The sequence below is a fragment of the Dipteris shenzhenensis genome, chromosome 16, assembly GCF_047967505.1.
Source record: "Dipteris shenzhenensis isolate YYH24624 ecotype China chromosome 16, Dip_SZ_1.0, whole genome shotgun sequence".
NCBI classification, from domain to species: domain Eukaryota; kingdom Viridiplantae; phylum Streptophyta; class Polypodiopsida; order Gleicheniales; family Dipteridaceae; genus Dipteris; species Dipteris shenzhenensis.
The window spans coordinates 20,691,631-20,714,394 of record NC_141611.1 but is presented as its reverse complement, the minus strand read 5'-3'; the positions used below and the strand labels follow the sequence as shown (position 1 = coordinate 20,714,394).

The 22,764-nt window shown below is 46.4% G+C and overlaps 1 protein-coding gene across 1 annotated transcript in view; it reads left to right on the top strand.

Annotated features, from left to right (window-relative positions):
* Nucleotides 1–22,764, top strand: part of LOC147892672 (RING/FYVE/PHD zinc finger superfamily protein) — a 76,702-nt gene that overhangs the window by 39,994 nt on the left and 13,944 nt on the right. The window contains exons 2-5 of the mRNA XM_087387098.1: nucleotides 3,943–4,028; nucleotides 4,194–4,340; nucleotides 18,417–18,525; nucleotides 18,699–18,822. Coding sequence (XP_087243224.1) covers nucleotides 3,943–4,028; nucleotides 4,194–4,340; nucleotides 18,417–18,525; nucleotides 18,699–18,822 — 466 coding nt within the window. The remainder of the gene's footprint in view (nucleotides 1–3,942; nucleotides 4,029–4,193; nucleotides 4,341–18,416; nucleotides 18,526–18,698; nucleotides 18,823–22,764) is intronic.

Here is a 22,764-nt window from a genome sequence, read left to right as displayed (position 1 = left end):
GGAGGCACACATTGCGATAGGTAGGTATGGAGGAGCAAGAGCAGGGGAGCTAGAGAAATCGGAGGAGGTAGAGTCACCCGGAAGGAAAGTGCTGCAGGGGGGAAGAGAGCCGGCGGGGGGGTGGGAGCAAAGCTGCAAGTGGGGGGGGGGGGGACGCAGTTGCAGACGGGTGGGGGTGCAGGTGGAGGAGCTATAGGTAGGGGCAGCACCAAGACAATGCCAGAGGCGGAGCAGCTAGGAGGGTGGAGTAGACGGGAGCGGGGGGGGTAGGACAGGGCTGCAGGAGGGTGGAGCAGTGGGGAGCTGTACATGGCGAGGCTGGGCGGAGCTGCAGGTGGGCAGAGCAACGGGTAGAGGCCGTGGGCGGAGCGAGTAGAGGCAGCGGGTGGGCGAGCAGAGGGTAGCGAGTAGGGAGGTACGGGCGGGCAACGGGTGGAACAGAGAGCAAAGGCCAGCGAGCAGGAGTGGAGGGGGGGAGAGAGAGAGAGAGAGAGAGAGTGTCACGAGGGCGGGTTTTTTGGCGCATGCACGTGAGAGAGAGAGAGAGAGAGAGAGAGAGAGAGAGAGAGAGAGAGGGGGGGGGGCATGATTTCTGGCGCATGCACGTTGGCTTGCATGTGGGCAGTACCTTGGGAAAACAAAGAGCGAGGTCATGGGTTGCTTGATGTGCTAAATCCTAGCAAATTGTGCCTTGGGGGTCAAAATTGTGGTTTGGACCAAAAAGGGGGCAAAATACCCTTAGTTTTGAAGTTGTTCATTGGTGGGGTTTTAAAAAGGCCCCACTAGAGGGGGGCAAGCCTAGATGTGGGCTGCCATGTGGCAAGCCCATGCATTTGGCTTTGGAAAGGAAGGCTTTGGAAGGCCTCATGAAGGAAAAATGGCACGGGATAATCACGACGGGCGACGGGATCTCACGGAGAGTTTTGGAGCCTGCAACGATAGATACATGCCACTGTACGGCTATATAGAGTGTTCATGATTGTTGACGTACGGCTGTACGGAGCCTTGGAGTCCCTGGTGGTACGGCCTAGTATGGGTATTGGTACGGAAGGTACATACGATTGGTATGGACACCAACGTATGGATTGCAAGTACAACAACTGTGAATGGGGCTGTACGTACGGACTGTTGCAATGGGCTGTGTGTACGGTTTGCAGAGGCATGGCCTAAGTACGGTCTAGGGATACTTTCAGCGGACGTACGGCTGAAGGTAGGCTGACGCAGGGCTGAGGGCTTGGCTGAGCATACAAGGATTCTCTATCCTCTCCAAGTGCGATTTGACAAGGAAGGGTTGGCTGGTCTCATTGGAGCTCTTGTCACGAGAAGCCATTCTCAGTGGTGATTCTTGGCTGTTCGGACGGCTATTTGTGAGGCAAGATGGAAAGCGTGCTTCCAAATGGGTATGCATTAGCTCGTGGATGAGCTTGGGTTGTGCTCCAAGCTGGTAAAGGGTTCACTTATGCTTTCTAGTGATTGCCCGTGAGCATTGGGCTGTGTTTTTGGAGAGACTTGCTTGGCATAATGGTTCACAATGAATGCTTGCGGTGGTTGTTTGTGCTTCTGAGCATTGTGGGCAGTTTAGTTACCCATTATTTGGGTATTCCAGTGAGTCAAAGGACACTTGTGGTTGGCTGGAGAGTGTGTGGTCCTGCAAGGGCTGCTAGTATCATCTGAGTTCTAATGTAGGTGTTTGCACTGAGAATGGATGCCTATGGTCACATGGGTGTGAGAGCAGAGCCCTGCATGGCTAATGTTTGTGATACTGATGCCTACTGAGAGTGGGAAGAACACTGAATGCGAGTGTGATTGTACTCATTGTGTATCCTATTTGTTGGCTTTGGCAAGTAACATGTTCCGTGTGGGAATATGTTTTTGGTTTCTGTAGGAGATGGGTAACATGCAAGCAGTGGTTGCTAGGCAGATGGCACATCTTGAGTACAGCCTTGTTGCTGAGTAGGCAGGGGTCGGGAATCCATGCTTGGAATGGGAAGTATCCGTGGAACCCCGAGAGGGATGGTACAGGTGTGACTGCCATAGTGTTTGCTGTGTTGTGATGCCAGTTCTCTTATGGAAATCAAGTTGATGTCTCAGGATGTATGCTGTCAATATGGTGAGAGACTATTGGCCATGAGAGTCCTAGACAGTGGGGAAAGCTTATGTGTGCTTTCCTTTTCTGCTTTGAGCAGATAGTTGGCTGATTGGGCACTAGTGACAGCTATGGGGAACTGTGTGGCCAAGGGTGGTTACTAGTGACAGTTCCGGTGGGTGCAACCTTCCTGGATTAGGGATGGAGACCTACTGCTTGGAGTAGTGAGAGCAGAGAACAGTAAAGGCTTTGCAGGGTATGTGGATGCCCACTGGGATGTGGAATGCCCCAGTAGTAAGAAGGAATGTATCCTTTATGTAGCCTGGATTTCAGGGCCTCTCACTTAATTAAAGAAATACTGAAAGGTGTGCCAAGGTTTGGGGCCAATCTGTCTTTGTCTTGGTGCAGGGGCACTCTAGCTCCCAATCTGCTAGTTGTATATTTGCTGAATTGTTGATGTAACAGTGTTGACTGGTTACTTGTTAGTTTTACCGCCCTTTGATTTTATTGAAGGCCGGTTTGAGAGAGAGAGAGAGAGAGAGAGAGAGAGAGAGAGAGAGAGATGATATGATATGACTGTATTAAAGTCCTCTTCAAACCCTACATGATTTATGGGACTGTTGACCATTATTAAACTAAATAGTGGTCAATAACATCATGTGAGAAAAATTATCACAAAGCTTTCTATGTTGTGACTATTTGCTAAGCTATTTTGTGCGCTAGTCTGAGAACTCGACTGCGGTGTTCCAGGATTTCTTTTAGGTAGCTTCCAAGCTTGTGGGTTGGCTCTTCCAAAAGATTCTGCAGATTTTTCCTACCGTCTCCCTGATGTGTGCATATGCATAACATTTCAAGAGCACGTACTGCTCATCTTCTATCTCCTCTGTAGGGCAGATTTTGCATAACCCCTTCTCTTTTAGAATCCTGGGCTACATCCATGTGCCTTTCTTTACTTCTACCTCATGTGAACTAGTCCTTAGTTTGCATATTAAATGCCTTTTAAATATTTAAATGTTCTCCCCAAGATACTTCTGCATTATATAGCTGTCCATTGGGTTGATTTCCTGTTTGTAAAACTGCATTTGTATTCCTGAATCGTGCCATATCTTCTGTAGCATCTTTTGCAGTAGTGATCTCTGATGTCACCTGAGTCTGCTGGTATATCAGCAACCTTTATGCCCCATAGCTCCATCCTTTCCTCCCTCTCTCTATACAAGCCTGTGGTCTTAGTGGCTTTCAATGCTTTGTGTGGTATTTGGTGTGCATCCATCTTCTTAATCTTGTTGAGGTATCCCAGATATTGGCATAGTGCTTCTCTCTTCAGTGGTATTTTAGGTAGTAAGATGGGATATGGTGTCTGTGCTTTTACCCCGAACTCACCTATGATAAAGCGTTTGTGGATTGTTTCTATTCTTTTCCAATATGCTCTGGAGCCCCGGTGCCCAGGCTGGCATCCCTAGAGAACCACTGTTTGCACAAGCGTAGTTAAATCACTATTGCACAAGCATAGTACATAAAAATTTTCTCACTTCGCAGTTCCACAAATGTGCCTTCCTGATTTTGGAACCTGTTCAATGCTTTTAAACCTCCCACAATTGTCCGTTCCACACATGCATTCTATTTGTAATTGTCTGTAAAATCTATACCTAGATATCTGTATATGAAGTGACTGTTTCCAAAGTCTCTCCTCCGAGTGTTTATCTGTTTATTTCGAGACTCAATCACCATTACTTTGGTTTTTGATATGTTGACCTGCATTTTTAAATATTTGCAGAGATTACTCAATGCATGAGAGAGAGAGAGAGAGAGAGAGGAGAGAGAGAGAGTTTTGTGGCTAAAGGATTTTTGGTTTTTAGGAAGAGATTTTATTGCACCATGCAAATGTAAAGGTTCGGGAAAGTATGTACATCGGGACTGTTTGGATCATTGGAGATCTGTGAAGGTTTGTCAGCCTCTGGGAAATTTTTCTATATCTTTTTTAGGGCTGCTTGTTTAATTCTGTTAGAACCCATGTATTGGATTAAGTGTAAATTACACATTTAATTGCATCAAGCTGTGGGTCTCCTGTTTCTTGAATTTTAGCATGTTTGCTGTATATTTTTTGCAGGAAGGGTTTGCATTTGCTCATTGTACAACATGCAAAGCACCGTATCACCTAAGGGTGCAGGTCCCAGCAGATAGAAAATGGCGAACTTTAAAATTCCGTTTCTTTGTGACAAGAGATATCGTGCTTATCTTCTTCATTGTGCAATTGGTATGCTCTAATACCAAAGATGTGGTGGCAAATAATTTGTGTATTGTTAGTGGAAAGTATTAATCTTATTGTATGATACATGTTTTAGAACAAAACGTTTTTAGTCATGGAGATAGTGGTTTACCGGTTTCCCCACATGCTTCAAAAGGACCAGGGTTTGAGATAATTCGATTTGGTTTTCCATTTGTTCAAAAGAATTAGGGTTTGAGACAGTTCTTGGAACTATTTTCAAGATGGTCCGAATGCATTTTCTGCACATGGTACAATTGGGCATCCTTGTATCGGTATATCTGGCGGAAGGGTAATAATTTACTCTATTTGCAGTGTGTTCTGTGACAATGTAAACTCCAATCTGACCTTTTTCCGATAATGGATTATCAGTTAAGATGAGCTAGATGGAGGAAAGGCACACGGTTGTGGGGAAAGGTGCAGGGGCATGAATGACAGCCCTCTGTCCACTTGAGCCAAGTTACAATATTTCTTCAGCAAGAGCTTGCAGGACTGATGTTGTCACTTCTTCATCCAAGCACTGCTGGGATTGGCTTCTGAAGTCACGATGCCATATGCCAACTATGTATGCTAAAGACTAGGGAGTTTTTGATTATGAGCTCAAAATTCTTCTGAGGCTCCAACCAGTAGGGGAAAGATGATGAGGCTACTGCAAGAGACACCCAGATGGCAGATTATGCTTGGGTACTGATGAGAACATAATCATAGCTTGCTTAGTAAATTTCCTTTCTACCCTTAACTTTGTTTTGGCGGGGTCTTTTCATTTTGTCCTCTCTCTCTCTCTCTCTCTCTCTCTCTCTCATTATTCTCTTGTTTCTTCTCTTCGTCGAAGAGTAGAAGGTATGACTGAGCTTAGTGTCTTTTCTTAGCAGGGGCTTCTCTTGGGCGTTGGCTGACTCAATGCTGGCCTAGAAGCTCCTTCTGACTGGCAGTGTGGTAGCAAGAGGAGGTGTGTTTTAGCTGCTCCATACAGCCCTGATTTTGACTCTGATTCAAAGATAATAGAAGGGCTTGCAGGTATGGATATTGCTTCCCAGGTTCCCTCACGTTCTCAACCCAATAGTAAGCAGATCATGGCTACCTTGTAAACATACCATTTTCCTTTCGGAAGACCGATGGGTCTATGGGACTGTGAGAAACCTGATATAAGCAAGCTGAAAGGGTGGAGCTACTAAACGAGCATCAACACCCATGCAAAATGCAAAATAGTCATATCAGAACAATCATCTATATCATCACTATCATCCTCATCATTAGATCATCTGTCACATTAGAATACAAAGTGAAATATGCTCTAGTATCACAGCTAAGGTCCCCTCAGTCTCCCCCCGTGAAGGGTGATGAGGGAGCAGGAGCATAAATTAGAGATAGAATGCTGCCGATACCTGTGGGCGTGGTCCTGTGCTAGTGATCCCTGTCGGTTGTGCTCCAACTCGGAACAAGCAGGGAATTTCCCCATGTGTAATCTGTGTGTCAACCCCCCCTCCTCGAGCTGTCGTGTCATTGGCTTTGGGTCACGATCATGTCGAAGGCCCGTGGGGTGGGAGTTTGCATGGTCCGGCTCGAAAAACTCAGAAGAGTCTACTAGGGTGCACTGCTCTAGTCTCTGTGATCTAAGTAGGCACTCGCGGTGTCTGTCAGCCTCGTGAATGACGGCAGCCAAGCATGTCTATTCAGGAAAAGAGAGGAAGCCGGATAACAACCCGGAGCTGTCTTTGAAGAGACAATAAAAGCGCCCTTGAATCTCATAGTACACTGGGCATTGGAAAATGAAATGCTCCTCTTAATCTCCTGTAGGTCACACAAGGGGCATATGCCCTTCTCCTTGTGTAAACCCTCTACCTTGCCACTCTCGATGCGAAGTCTATGTGAAGAGACCCATCCGAAACTGCCCAACAGAGGTCCTTAGTGAATGGGGTAGGTGAATCTGTATATCCTGGTCAGTCAATAAAGCCCTCCTTTGAGATACATAGGCAATGAATTGGAAGGGAGGAAGTCTATCCATGTAGAGCCCCAGTCGCTCAAACCACCTCTCTGTGCGTGCAAACCAGCATCTTTGGTCACCGCACAGCTAATAGTGCCATAGAACCATAAAACCTTTAGAGAACAATTGCGATGAACAACAGCATATGTAAACACCCCCTGGCAACCGGTGGCTTTCAAACAATCATCCCTTCAGAAACCGTGCGTCGCTTCTCAGTTCAGTATAGAAATGCATTCAGGCAGCAGCCAAGAAAGGGCTATATCTGCACCAGTGTCGCCCAATACTTGATGGAGACGTTTGTAGAGATGTTTGTAGCATCTAAATCTCTTCCAGGCCATAATACGTGACTGAACTGAACCAGGCAGCTCTAACCAATAAAAGCAATAACAGCAGGCAATACAAGACTACCACCCTCAATGACAAACTGAGCTGCTGAACACTAGCGGACTGAAAAGGGGGAGCTATGAAATGGCAAGAAGAGAAGGGGAAGAAGAAGAAGAGAAGGGGAGAAGAAGAAGAGAAAGGGAGAAGAGCAGAAGGATCTGATGCTATGATAGAAAAGAGAGGAGAGTGCCCATGGAAGAAAGCTCATGTGAGGGAGAGATGGAGATGGAAGAGACACCACAAAAGGATACGGATCAATTTATGAATCTCATTTTGATTATCAGCCTTGTAATGGGAAGGCTCTTAGGTGCTCCACACACTACACAGGTCCACCTATTAAATAGGCGTCCAAGTCCAGACAATCCTATCCAAAGGCTATTCAAGATACAGTTGTCCAATCATCCTGATGACAAAATCTCAACAATCCAGGGCCAATGGGTTGGAGAAATGCTCATACCAAATTGTCATGACCAAGTTTCCTAGCATCAGATAAGACTCACAAGTGTCCAAGACTCAAATCACCTCCCAGCTATAGCATTCGCAATGCACATCTCTGTTGCTCAGATCCAGCATTGGTTCAGCTCACATGATTGTACCTCCGGACTTCTTTGCAGCATGTGTTAGAATGCTCCCTAAATTCCCTAGAAGGCCCCTTAGTATTCCTAGTCAATTGATAAGTCCTAATCCCTCCCCCATGCATAGAATATCTTTGGCCCCTTTGCTTATTTCATAATTCACTAACCACATCTTGTCCCTAGGCACTTACCCCTAGGTGCATGGCTAACAAAGTAACCACCATTATTGATGTGCATGGGGGTTCCAGAGTCTTCTAGTTGCTTTGGACCCCATCATCAAAGACCTTGACAGCTAAATCCCTGTTTGAACCCTTTTAACACAACATAACGATCAAGTATTTATATTTATATACTTGTCATGGTCTCTCAAAGGACTTTATGTCACCGACCCCATCTGAGGTCATGCTGTATTCTAACTGGAATGTAACATTCCTTCCCTCTTCCTTCATGATGAAATCTGGGAAAGCTCTTAGTATTTGGGAAACGGATTCCTCGGTAGCCTCCGATAGAGGAAGACAATGCCAAGCAATCAACACCATAGGTATCAGGCATATATACACCTGCAGGTGGTAGCATAGACCATTACCAGTTGGCAATAGAGTCTGTAGGGTCTGACAGGCTGGGGTAGCATCAAGACAGATTCGGGAGTCCTAAAATAGGGTCGGGCACGGGCCCAGTCTGTGGACAAGTTGGCATAAACAGTGATGAGCCAGAGGGGAGGGTTTTGATCCCTATAAGAGGGCCACTTGGGGGGATAGAAGATCGTTCAGATTAGAGCCTTCTAGATGCCTATGCCAGAGGCATATCGATAGAGGTAGAAGAGCTGTAGGTGGTGCACAAGAAGCGGTGCAGAAGAGCTCAATCTCGAGCGGCTACTGAAGCCTGTTTGAGGCATGCAGTGCTCTAGGAGGAGTCTACAGCAGGAGGATTACCAGAATTTGAGCGAGGTGACAGTTCGAGCGAGGACTTTCATAAAATTGACATTCTAGTATGATGATTTATGTTCAAAAAGTAGCATGAATTGCTTACTTTTACAGTTATTGTACTACCCATGATATTGTGAGGAATCAATTGCCTTACATACAAACAACAATTTTTGAAAAATGTTTTGCAATGTTTTTGCAAGGGTCAAGGAAGAAGGAGGGGTCGAAGAAGGGAGGAGGAGTCTCGCGGCCTCTTGGGAGACTCCTTCTGCCAATTTTATTTGGGCCATAACTTGGTCAATCAAACTCCAAATATGGTCATGTTTGTAGTCAAAAAGATCGAAATGATATGAATGAATCCATTATCATGTTAAGAGTGTCTAAATTCTACAACTTTAAAAAGTTTGTACTTATCTTTGTTTCATCAGAGCTAAACCTTATCAAACTCTTATATTTTCTTAAAATTTTCTCGTATAGAGTTCGGGTCCTTGGTTCTCTCCCTCCCTCCCACAAGTATATACATGGTCATGGACATATGAAGGTGATCCATATTTTGTTAGCATCATGGTCATAAGGTGATCAATAATTTATTAGCTCCATAGTTCAAACATTTTATTCATGTTATCATTTTGTGTACAAAATGGATCATATCTATGGGTAGCATAAAAATCGATGAGCTACATAGTACAAATAGTTTTTTGTGAAGGATTTTTATAGGAGGAGCTTCTATATCATGGATGGGACTATTTTTGTTTGTATGTAAGTCCACAAAATAAAGAAACCCGTTCAACTCACGTGCTACCTTACATAATTTTGAGTGACTACCTTAAGGTGTAGACATTGCAACATTTCCCCTTTTGTATCTATTGAATGATTTCTAACTTGCATGGATTTATTATTTATCAAATAATAGGTTTTCTCTTTGTATGTTGCCAATAAGTTTTCATTTGGTATTCATTGAATCATTGCTGACTTGTATGGACTTATCAGTTATCCCCAATAGTAGGTTTTATCTTTGTATGTTGCCAAGAATCATACGAAAAATAAGTAAGAACAATCTCTAATATGGTCATGTAGATTCAACCATTTCTAGTAAAAAACTATTGCTACTATAGGTTCAGAAAAAGTTCATCACAAGTATCGCTCGAACTCTGGGCTCGCTCAAATGCAATCGTTCGATGTTTTGACTTACTTCAGCAGGAGGAGGTTCAACATGTTAGAAGAGGTCACTAACCCATCTATGAGCCCCATATGAGGACAGAGGCTTTAGATACCATGGATGCAACATCTGCCTACTGATTAGGCTGATTCAAGGCTTGCAGCATTTGAGGTGCAATCTGTGGGTGTCAGGTGCAGCTCATGGGTGTTTTGTGCAGGTCTGCAGCACTCCTTTAGCAGATTTTGCAGTACCTGGAAAAGTATATTTATAGGCCATGTGTTGCCTGGGAGCAGGTTGGCATAAACAGGTCGGCACACCTGTTAGTTTGGTCTGGTTCAACAGATCCAGGTCGGCCTGGATCAGGTCGGTTTATTCTACTGACCATGTTAGCCTTCCGCTAAGCCCCCGCTAAGCCCCCGCTACCCTCTGCTACCCCCCCGCTCAGCCCTCTGCTACCCCCCGCTTGGGCGCTGCTGCAGCTAACCGCACCCTGCTGCAGCTATCCGCACCCCCCCCTCCCCCCTTTCGCTCCCCGCTACCCCTTCACTCAGCCACTACCCACCTCCCTCCCTCCCCTTCACTCAGCCATCTTTTTTTTTTTTGGGGTCTCCTTTCTGTGGGGGGCCCAAAGAAAAAAAAAAAACACCTAGCCTCTCCTCCTTCTCCACCTCTTGGCTGCCTCTCCACTTCAGGCTTCCGCACTACCTCTCCACCACCTTGCACTGGACGTGCCTCCCATTATGGGGGGGGAACTGGTGCTCCCGCTCCCAGTTGAACATTAACACTACGATCTGCACCCGCACCCCAAGAGAATGGGGGACAAAGCCAAGAAAGACGAAAATAACAACAACAAAAAAAAGCAAACAGGTTACAACCGAAGTGGACTCAGGGTAAACAACAAGGCAAAGTTAGGACCCACTTCAGCATCTATCTCTACCTCAACCTCAACCTCAACTCCTGCTACAGTGTCAGTTTCGTTTTCAGCTCCAACCTCAGCTCCCTCTATCTCTATCTCTACTTCGACTTCAGTCCCCGCTTCAGGCCGAGCTCTAGTTCCTGTCTCAGCTCCATCTACATCTACGATTAGTGACATACTCATGCCCATGGCGCCGGTTGTTGTTCCCTTTCCCTCTTCTCCTGTTACAGCTCTCACACAGCTTATGACACCTACTTCCGAGGTGTCATACACTATGCCGCATTACGCTTCACTCTCCCCTCTCCCTCTCAGTCAGCCCATCCTCCCACACCCCGTCGGGACTGCCTCACCCACTCCACTGTCATCTCCGTTCCTCACTCAGCCACCGTCCAATTTTCGGACTCAGTCCCACTCTTTCATGCCACAGTCACCACAGTTTCAGCATGGACATGGGTGGACTGACACACTAGAGGCCCGTGAGACCCACACACTGTCCCAGGGAGTACCCTGGTGGTCGAGGCACAGATTGTGAGCATGCAATCTGCTATTGAGGAGACTTCCAGATGGGTTGACGTGGCCAAACGGGAACCCGCAAGTGTCACCGTTTCGGCTACCCTCATGGAGCAGCAGCAGAGAGCCAGTAAGGCTCTCAACATCAGAGTACGTGGGATCCCACGCACTGAGGCTATACCGATGGTAGATGCGACTGTGTTCGTGACTGCTACCCTGGGTGTGGCTGAGCACAGGATAGAGAGGGCATGGCGGGTGGGGAGAGATCCCAACTGAGAGCAACCCCTGATCATACGATTTCATGACACTCAGGCACGACTTTGAGCTCTATGACGCAGGTCAGTCCTTCGAGATCAGCCAGCGATCTCTATGGATGAGGATCTCACACCTCTACAGGTTGAGGAGAGGCGCTCTTTGCCGTAGCAGCGGGATCAGGCCCGAAAGGAGGGGAAGTGGACAGTGGTACGAGAGGGACGACTTCTTACAGGCCCCCGTAGGACACCTGCCCCCTCCCCTACATAGGGAAGCGGGGCCTATGAGACTGAGATATCCGAGACCCTGTCTTGCACCATTTGGAACTGTAATGGTACCTTATGGTCAGAACCAGGGAACTTCTCAGAATCCTATACAGGCCACGACATAGTCTTCTATACAGAGACACATCAGAGTCGAGAGTGCCCTCTCCCAATAGTCAGCGGATATACATGGGAGTCTGCCTACAGAGATGAGACGAGGGATACAGGAGGAATTCGAGATTCAGGTGGAGTTCCAGTCCTTTTCAGATCCACACTTCGGGGGATCATTTCAGTAAAGCAGAGAGATACACATTCCAGATTTCTTTGGATCCGGATACGACACATGGATAGCCAGGATCTGTTTGTCGCAATTTGCTACTTCCCCCTGGAGACCTCCCACTTTGCCAGAGATATTCGAGGTGATGATGAGACATCCCCATTTGCTGCCCTTTATCAGTCCATCGTTGACTTTTCTAGCCGCGGATAAGTCCTTCTAGTGGGGGACTTCAACGCGAGGACAAGGACCCGTCAGGTACCACTTCTTGATTTCAGAGATGATTCCACTCTACTGGCAGATGTTGACCTTGAGGAGGTAGGTATGCTACGGGTTTCGGCTGACAGGCGAGGTCCACTTTTATCCTATGGGCAGGCCCTATTAGACCTTGGCAGAATACATGATCTCATTATCTATAATGGTCTTGACAGATGGCCCGCTTCAGGTGGTTTCACATGGTTTCCACATGGGGGGGGCTCCAGTGTTGTTGATTACATCATGGGATCCACTGTCTTCACATCTCGCATTACTGACTTCACTGTAGCACCTCTCCCCCAGGGGCTGATCACACATACCTTTTCTTTCGCATCTGCACCTCCCTTCGCACAGCACCTTCCACCCCACTCAGGGCTTACTCCACCTACCACGATATACGCTTTGATCGGGATCACTCACCTTCTTACTCTGGCCGTCTATACATACTTCTCGCTTATATTGACTTCATACCCCTTTTAGAGGATCGTGTTGCCCTTGTCACCTGCTCACTACACGAGGCTGCCATTCACGCCTTTTCCCACACCATCCGCTCCACTCGCCCACCACCCCCTGGAACCGTACCTTGTAATAGTTGGTACGATGATGAGTGTCAGGCCTTACGCCGTCAACTCAGATTCGAAACCAAAAACAGTCTTCCGAGCGCACCAGATACGCTACGTGAATACCGTAGACTAGTACGAAGGAAGAAACTAGACTTTGTTCGTCGAAACGAGGAAGAGCTAGTGAACATTTTGTTTAGTAACAACTCTAAGGACTTCTGGCGGAGATTTCTAGAAGGACGGTCTCCTCCACCACTCACTAACACCCAGATCTGGTTTGATTATGCACGCACACTTTATGACATCCCAAATCAGCCAGTCCCTAGCCTCTCACACATGCCTCGTCCCACATCTTGCACCCTCTTCACTAGAGGAGGGGTAAAAAATGCTGTAATGAAACTTCATAATGGCCGAGCGAAGGATCATGAGGGACTATGTACTGAGTTCATTGCATATGGGATTAACCTCCTAGCCCCGATCTTAGCAAAGCTTTTTAATGAAGCGGTTTGTTTGGGATTTTCACACACTTGGACCATTAACACTATCTCACCCATCCACAAGGCAGGGGATCCCATGAGCCTGGAGAACTATAGGACCATTATGATTGGACATGTCATGTCCAAGATTTATGCATCAGTACTTGACTCCGAGGTTAGCAGACTTGCAGAGTGTCGAGGCGTCAGAGCAGCAGGACAGGCCGGATTCCGACGTGATCATGGAACCATGGACCACATTCTGACGCTCAGATGTATCATCGAGGAGGCGAGATCACGAAAGCAGAGGGTTTATAGTTGCTTTGTGGATTTTCGCAAGGCATTTGACACGGTCCCGAGAGCCCGCCTCATACGGTGCCTACAAGACTTGAGTTATGACCAAGAGATCATTTGGGCTGTCATGGCACTTTACGAGAGAGTTTTTGGCAGAGTTCGGGTAGGATCCGGGTGGACAGACGAGATCATGAGTACCATCAGGGTCAAACAAGGGTGTCCTTTGTCGCCTATCTTGTTTGGCCTCTACATTGATGAGCTTGAGACAGTGATGCAGACACAGGGGGGTGTAGGTTGCTCTCTTGCAGGCACGCTGATCCAGATTTTGCTCTATGCAGATGACGTGGCTCTCTTGTCTTCCTCAGCAAAGGGCTTCAGAGACACCTAGACGTAGCACTACAGTCCTTTTGTGAGTCTCATGATTTGAAGGTCAACGTGGGTAAAACCAAGGTCATGATCTTCAATACATCTCGAGCCATCATGCGTCAGGAGCAGTTCACATTTGCGGGGTCATCTGTTGAGATAGTTTCATCATACACTTATCTTGGGGTTATCTTCTCTGGACCGAGCTTCACTATGAGACCCGCGATGCAGGCACGCTTGAGTAGAGGGTATGCCTCATTGGCCAGGCTAGAGAGGCAGTGCTTCCGCTCACACTTTCACGATCCACGCATCGAGGGGTTGCTTTTTGACTCCTTGGCTTGCCCAGCGGGGATGTACGGCAGTCCTTGTTGGGAGCCAGACTTGTCGGATACAGAGTGGGCCCGTGTGGAGCGGCTGCAGGTTCTCATGCTATCACGGATGATTCGTGGTAAGTCATCCGTTCCTCAGATCATTCAAGCTGAGTTTGGGTCACCCCCTTTACAGTTAGATGCTTCATTTCAGGTCATCACATATCTGTACCGAGTTAGGAATATGGGGATCATACCTCGGGGCGTAGCAGGCTACCATGGATAGCTTTATCTTCTTCTATGGCACTTGCAGCAGGAGGAGATCAGAGGTGCTGGTATGCACGTACAGAGAGATGGTTTGAGCAACTGGGGCTCCACATGGATAGATTACCTCCCTTCCAGTATAGCTTGGATGCTCCGTTCTCTCCCCTCTTATCACACGAGGTCAACCAGGTTATCCGTGAGGATCTACTACAGCTACACACTTTTCGGACCTGGTTGGAACCGAGTGAACTCCCAGTGAAGCTTAGCTTCTACAGAGATCACTTCTTCCATATCACAGCGGAGGGTCCCACCAGGATACACACAGATTCACCTACCCCACTCGATGAGGATCTCTCTTGGGCAGTTCCGGGTCTCTTCACACAGACTTCGCATCGAGAGCGGCAGAGCAGAGCGACTACCCAGGGAGCGGCGCATATGCACACTTTGTGACATACAGGAGGTTGAGACAGAGGAGCTTTTCATCTTCAGGTGTCCTGTGTACTATGAGATCCGAGGACATTTCCACTGCCTCTTTAATGGGATTTTAGCCCATTTCCTCTCCTACCCAGACCAGCGATGTTTGACAGGTTTAATTCATGAGGCACTTAGACACCGCGAGAGGATACTCCGAGCAGGGAGACAGGAGCAGACTTCTTCCTCGATTGATCCCTCTCAGAGCTCTATCACGGAGTTCTTTCAGCTAGATCACATGGACCCCAACGAGACGAGGCCTCGACATGACCGTGACCCGGAACCCGTGACCTGACAGCTCAGACAGAGGGTTGACACACAGATCACACTTGGAGACATCCCCTCCTTGTTTAGAGTTGGAGCCCGACCGACGGGGGTCACAGTAGCCCTGGTTAGACGTAGATCTACGACCAAGAGACGTGCCAGGACCGCACCTCTAAGTGGCCGATAGCACTCTATTGCCGACTTCATGCCTCCATTGCCTCATCCATCCTGATATCTTGCTGTTGCTGGGGATGATGATGATATTGATGACGATGCTGAGATTGATATATAGTCGACCACCGACATCACTATGTTGTACTTAGGACTTAGTACTGCCATTCTGCATTTTTGGCATTTTGCATTTTGCATTGGTATGGACGCTCGTTTAGTAGCTCCACTACCACAGCTCGTTGTATCAGGATTTTCACAGTCTCATAGACCCATCGGTCTTCCGAAGACTTTAATAAACTTTCTTTCTTTCTTTCTTTCTCAGGTGATTGCTGCCTATATGAGGTGGCCTTTGTTGGCGCAAGTCTATCCGACAGAAGCCCTTCATCCAAAGCACACAGGAGAAGAATAGTATCAGTCGTTCAAGCCCACACACATCACATTTTGCGCAGCTCTTCTCTGGCTGCATTTTACCCAGTGTATTACTGGATGTTTCGTGCTCTCTTTGGGAGCAGCTTTCCCATGCCTATGGATGAGTAAAATCTGAGTGTTTCTTCTCTATCTTCTACTTCATTTCTATGTGGTGCAGCATGTTTGTACACATCAATAGTGAGAGAGAGACATTGGTGAGAGGTTGAGTTTTATTTTGCTGCGTAGGGTTAGTGCTTCAGTAGGCACTCAACTCTAACATGGTATCAGAGCCAAAGGTGATACCCTTATGATCCACCGCTCCAACGAGTTGAAGGATGGTATCCCTGCAAGGAGACTCCAATTCAGTGAGGGGTTGTAATTTCAGTTCTCTGTTTGAGTGTTGTAGCTAGTTGAAAGTTTGTGTGATCATTCTCGAGCGCTTGCAAATGGCTTTTCGCATACCTATTTCTAACCTTAGAGAAAGTGGGAAATTGGATGGGACTAACTAGACCATCTGGAAGGTGAAGATTTGCTGTCATTTGGTTTCAAGGTTGGTTTGGGAGATCTCCGAAGGAACTGAGGTGAAGCCCAAAGACATGGGGGATCCAACAAAACAATTGTGACATTGGCAGATGCAGGATCAATGCGAGATTGGACATAGAGAGATGTGGAGGCACTCGCCACCATTTTGTAGATCGGGCATACTCCACATCCAACTTGTGGATATGGGGGTGGAGGCCTTGAAAATCTTGAAGGATCTTCAAAACAAACAACACATCACACATCTTTCCCTCCAAAATCAATTGTTCACTATGAGGATGGAGGATGGGACCAGATCCATGACCATCTCACTAAGGTGAAGTAGTTGGTTGCAGTTGGTCACAACAAGTCACTTGGTCATGCTTGTGCTAGGCTCTTTCCTGCGAAGCTTCAGAGTATCTTGTGATTTTGGGGTAGTTCCACTGAATGGGAGTTACACGCAACTTCCCTCTATTTTTCTACAAAGCTTCGTCAGGTTTCATATTGGCCTCTGCATCAGTGTGCTAGATAGCTTGGGAGTTTCGGCCTCTTTTTTTATGCATCTGGCCCTTAAGGTGGGTTTGGAGCCAATGATGCCTGAGCGTGTCATTGCATAAATCCAGACTACTACTAGTACTACTCAACTAGTCCATACTACTACTATGCCTCGTTGCATAAATCCGGACTACTACTAGTAGTCCAAACCCCCAACAAAATCCACTTGCTCAGAAGTGGTTGTGCAGGCTTTCAGGCATCGGAAGCAAGGCATTGGAAGGCCTTGTTCATCAACCCTCCATCATCTCCATGAGTGGGACACCAGTGAGTTGGAACGTGCATGGCTTTCATGACCTGCACACGTTAGCAACCACAACACTTATTATGGAAGGAGTTGCAAAACACCTTTTGTCGGGTGGTCAGTGGGGGCAGTCAGTGGACATTTTGATGCTTCATGAACGTATGTTCTCAGACTCGGACATCTGCTGACCGAGCTGTCTCATTTTTGGGAGAGGCTCGATGATTTGGTTCCTAGCTGTGGGATGGAATGGCGGAGTTTGCATCTCAGTTGACTAGGTCCTTGCACTGAGGTTTTTGACTAGTTCGAGGATTGGGGATGCCAATATTGGGATTGTGAATGTGTACGCACAGGCATGTTGTCAACAACGAACACCTTTTGATGACAACTTATAGAGTGTGCTAGATATGGATTCTTGGATTTCTTCAACAACTTGGAGTTTTGGTGGAGGGCAAGCTTTGGGGGCTTCCTTCTTTGCAATGCCTCTCTTTGAGTGGCAGTGAGAGAGGAGGTATGGGCCCACATCCCCACTGTGGTCACCCTGAGCTTGATGACATAGGGGCAGGCTCCCTTAATGATCTGACAGACACACAAGGTTGGATATGCCTGATCCTAAAGGGGGGGGCTGCACAGATATTCACCAATGGTGTCCGATCACCCTGCAGGATAGAGGGGCTGGTCTGCCTCTCTCAAAGCTGGCCAACTTGGCCCTTCTTCCAGACCAACTGGTCTGACCTGCTGTGTGCCCCCCTGGACTGCCCGACCTGTCTGGGCATATTCATAGCCCTTGTCAATCTTTTCCCTGAGCCCTTTCTGCTGGGCATTACATGCAGCAGTGTTGGCCTATCTGCCACCATCTTTGTTGGTCTGCATCACTGCAGCAGGTCTTCCAGCCTTTCCCTCTCGCTTGTTCTTCAGTCTACATGCTGCCTCTTCTTGCTGCTACATCTTGCCCTGTTTGCTGCCCATGTGTCAGCCATGATGTTGTCTACGTGGAAGCCCTTTACTTGGGGCCTGATCCATCCTGATCTTCCCATGTGGCATGCATATCTCATGCCCACATAGTGCCCCCAATCCTTTGCAGTTTCCATGTCTCTGTGCTCTCCTCATTCAGGGCTTACAGGTGGGACAGTGAACCATTTATTCCAACAATACTAACATATGCATTACTGTTATTACATTGTCAGACTGTATAACTGGTTCTAAAAGCCTCTTTAAAAAAAAATATTGATATTTTCAGAGCAACTTTGGGCTTGGGAGATGATAGGAAATTTTCAAGGATGCAAGTCAAGTAAAACATTGATTCCTCTCTGTAATTTAGGGGGCATTGTAATATTACTATAATGGAAAGGTGTAATATACAGCATTAGGATTTTGCTAACGGTGGCATTTACAGTAGTCGAAGGTAATTTGAGTAACAATTGAGCACATGAATGACTAGTAATGCATCCAAAATGGTGACAATCGAAGTGTGTCATCATTGTGCCATGTCATCCAAGTATATTTTCTTTGCTTTATTTATTGGAATAACATGACTATGTATTATCAGTGAAAGTACAAAAGAACAAGAACGATAAACAACCTATGATCATTTTGTGTGTGATGATCTTTCATGGTTGCAGAGCAAGTTTCATAGACAGCTTCTTTACGGGAGGTTGTAACCACTTCACTGTGACTTTTGCAGATAATCATCTCACTTTCGTACTCTGTTTACTCCATTGACCACCACCAGAAAGATAGGCTGCGTTTGATGTGGGGTTTTGAGAGTCCAGTTCGATTTTTCTACATCTGTGGTAATCATAGCTTTGTGTTTAAATTTGTTTTTGGGCTAGATTCCATCTATTTGACTTTCCTTCTGTAAGAGCAGTGTACATCAATGTGCTAACCAATTTTGATGCGATATCTCAACTCTCTTGAGATGTACAGTGCAGAAAGGTCTGATTTTTGATATGTTTTAAACCTGTAGGTGCTCTTCTGTTTTTTGCTTTACTTGGTCTTTCTGGCTGCGTTATAACCTGCTATGATCGACGAGTAAGAAATGATTTGGCACAACCTTGTCGAGAACTGTGCCTCTGCTGTTGTCATCCAGGGTTGGTCTCCTTTTCCTTAGGTGCTTTGTGGTGGTGGTCTTTTGTTGACTTGATACTCACACAATGATGTTTTAAAACGAGTCACTCTTTGATTTTATATCTGAATCAAACTAGCGGCTAACTTCCTCTCGGAGTTAAGGTTACACGTTGGATGTATTGCATTCATAACACATTGTTTGGTTGGTTTCCATAGAAACCTGTTCAATTTTAGTTGTGGACTAGAGTTTGATGGATTATATGTTGTTGTCTGAACTGATTCACAACCATCAGAGGTCATGATTTGGTAGGCCAAGTGTGTGAAAGTAAACGTTTAGAGGAAGTGATGTCTCATCATTGCTTTGCTAATTTTCATTACAAGACAAAACGGAATAATGAGATCTAGCATTAAATGAATCCCCTTTCCTGCGCCTGATTCTTCTCCTTTTGTTGCCCGACAAACTTTTGTCGCATCATCTAGCAGATCATTGGCTCAGATCAGTAGGTATTTGAAACTAAGAAAAGCCTTACAAGTTGTTGTGCATATTTTAGGACAGGGGTATTTAGAAGATTTCTGTTTATTGCTTAATTTTTATTGCTGTCAGAAATAGAAAAAGACAAGATTTTCAAAATTTAAGCAGCAGGAGGCAGCCCTTAAGCCAATAAATATCTGAACCCATTGGGATAAAGTTAGATCTGCAATGTGGTATGTTGTGATGGTCCTCTTGTATGCTATTTGAGAAACCATATCCTCTGGGTGACTAAAAATGGATAGGAGGGTCTCAAAGATAGAGGTTCTGATGGAGATAGGTTCCGCAGTGGGATAAAATCTGTGATAAAGCGCTGATGTCGATCAACCTGCGTGGTCCGCTATGGTCTCCTTGAGTAACTCTTTGTTGGACAAGTGCCAATGTCACCCTCGTCAGCTGTCCCTGGTCCATCAAACGAGGAGGGAAGACCCCCAAGCCTCATTTGTGCATCAACACACTAGCGGGTCTGTCGTGTCTCTCACTTTGGGTCTTGGCTGTGTCGTCTGCTTGGGGACTGCTGGTCCGTGCTATCTGAGTGAAGAGTTGGTAATCACCCTTTGAGTGGAGTCTGGCTGGTTCTCATGATCTCGTCTCTCTGCCCCGAGCAGTTGGTCTCTGTGTCATGACTCATACAGCCTCGTGCATGAAGATCGCTAATTGTCTCTAATCTGGATGAACCAAGAGGATGGAGAGGGGTTTGAATCCATCTCTAGAAAGACAGTAGTGGCAGCCTGGGATCTCATAGTACGCAGACATTTGAAAGCAAAGTGCTTCTTCAACTCAACGTTGTGTACAGCGCATGCTCTCAGCCCGTCTGCTCCGTTTGCTCAATAGAGAACTCCTCTGGGAGTGGGGGAGGTAGATTGGTGTGTAGCCCAATGGGTCGATGAACCGCCTTTGAAGCCTCCTCGGACATTTGTAGGTAGTGCTCTTTGTAGAATCCGAGCTTCACAAGAAGTTCACTATGTCATGTATGTGTGTAGCTATATGAGATCCTCCCGAATGACGTGTTTGGCCTCATGATAATTGAGCGGAATAGATGGGCCTCAAGGCTATACTGAAAAGGAGGCAGTCTATTCATGTGAAGTTTAATGCTCGCAAACCATCTGCATGTATGGGCATACTGACATGTTTGATAATCCTCATTTGCTAAAGTCATGGATGTGGATAGGCCGAGCCATGGTAAACTGTGTCGACTTGAGGTCATGGGGCCAAAATTCTTGACTTGGAGATACATAATCACTCGAATGCTGCAATAAGCTAGAGTCGGCGAACCCCATACTCAGCCAAGATGGTCTGGTGTGGGAGTGAGGGCTTACTATGGATCATCCGTGCTAGTAAACCTGGAGTGTGATTAGAAACGCTCCCGGAACTTGCAAATCCTTGAAAACACAGCAAACACTATACGCAAAATACACCCAAACTTTCAAAACTCACAAATGGAAGGGACTCGACAAGCGTGCTAGGTGCAATCTCCCCCCATAGAAGTGGTGCTATCCTTCCACCTCCTATGTATTTGATTTTTTGATTGATTCAATAGTTTCGAGCAAAAATTTCATACAAGCTCCATGTACATCTCCTCCATGCATGAATTGGGAAAAAGCCTAACCGCAGTTAGTTCACTAACTATGGTTAGTGACTACTAAGGTTTTGTCACTAGGACAAAACCTTATCTCTCACTCATTGAGTTGTACTCTTTACACTCTTCTATTTGCAACTCAGCTCTCCAGCTTTCAGCTCTCCAGCTCTCACTCTCTTGCTCTCTCTCACTCTCCATTATCTCACATTTGGTATCAGAGCATTTGATCCAGCTCCCTACTTCTTCCCCGTTCAGCTCCAGCTACAACCCATGCTCCTGCTGCTACACCTCGCCCGTACAGTTCGTACGACTGTACGGAATCCGCACTTTACCTGTCGTACCGTACCTGCCATACCGTACCCGTCGTACAGATCTGCAACACACAAGTCGTTGTACATCGCGTTCGTACAAGTGCTGTGGTCGTCGTACATCGCGTCTGTACAGTTCGTCGTCAGACTGTATGGTTCGCCGTATAGTTTTGTACCTGTACGTACAGCTCGCTGCTACCAGTCGTACAACTCGCTGCCACCAGTCGTACAGCTCGTTGTCATCGTCCGTACCAGCACGTACCTTCTCCGTAATGTCATCCGTACTTCCGTACAGGTCCTGCTTCCGTACAGCAGGTTGTCCTCTGATTCCGTACAGGAGAAACTTGCAGGTGATCTTTGGCAGGCACATTTTGCAGACAGCCATTGTTTGGCTCAGTTTTTGGGGAGTACATTTGGGGCATTTTGTTTGTTGCAGACATTGCAATCATTTTGTAGTTTCGGAGCTACACTTGGAGCAAACATTGCAGATTTGGTCTGAAATTTGGGGCTTTCTGCTGAAATTGCAAAATTTGGGGCTTTCTGTACTTCTGCCCCTTTCTGGTTGCAATTTCAAGCTCGAAATTTGGGGCTTTCAGTTCTACAGTACAATTTCTTGAAGAAATTTGGGGATTTTGTAATTACACTGCAATCTCGCAGTGAAATTTGGGGCTTTTGCAGACAGAGCGCAATTCTTGCAACATTTGGGGCTTTTGATCAATTTGCCCCTTTCCGGTTACAATTTCAGGCCTATTTTGGGGCTTTTATGTTGGGAGAGCAATTTCTGGGGTTTTCAGTTCATACTGCCTTTCTTGGAGTGTTTTGCAGCAGTTTTGGCTGATTCTGGAGAGTTTTTGATGCTTGGACAGATTTCTGACAGTGCAAGTACAGAAATCTGAGTTGCATTTACAGCCGGTGCTTGGCTGTGTTTTTTGGGAGTTGTGCATTTCATTCCCAGTAAGGGAATTTAGTTTTGTATCTGCTTAAATCTCTTTCTCAGATATGGCCCAGCAAAATCAGAATGACTTCCAGTTCGGTGGTCTTTCACAGGAAGACAAGTTGGATGGTACCAACTACTCCCTCTGGAGTTTTATGGTACGTAATATTCTGATTTCTCGCAATTTATGGGATTATGTGAATGGGGGTGAGATCCGACCAGTAGGTATGGCACCTAATACCCCTTCTCAGCAAGGAGGTGGAAGAGGTCGTGCACAGGGGGGAGCTGCAGAACAAGTTGTTGGTGTAGCTATAGCCACTACTCCAGATCAGAAGAGATGGGATTCACGAGATGCCTTAGCTTTGTCATGTATCTCTCTTTCAGTGAAAAGATTTATCATTCCACATACCGGTCGTGTAAGACCTCCAAGGCAGCGTGGGATATTTTAGAAAGCATGTATGCAGCCCGGAATGATGCAAGGGTATCCTTTTTGAAAAGAGAGTTAAGTAATACACATATGGAAGAGGGTGACTCCATGTCAGTCCACCCCACAAAGCTACAGGATCTCAGAGAGCAATTGTTAAACATAGATGAAATTATTCATGATTCAGAGAT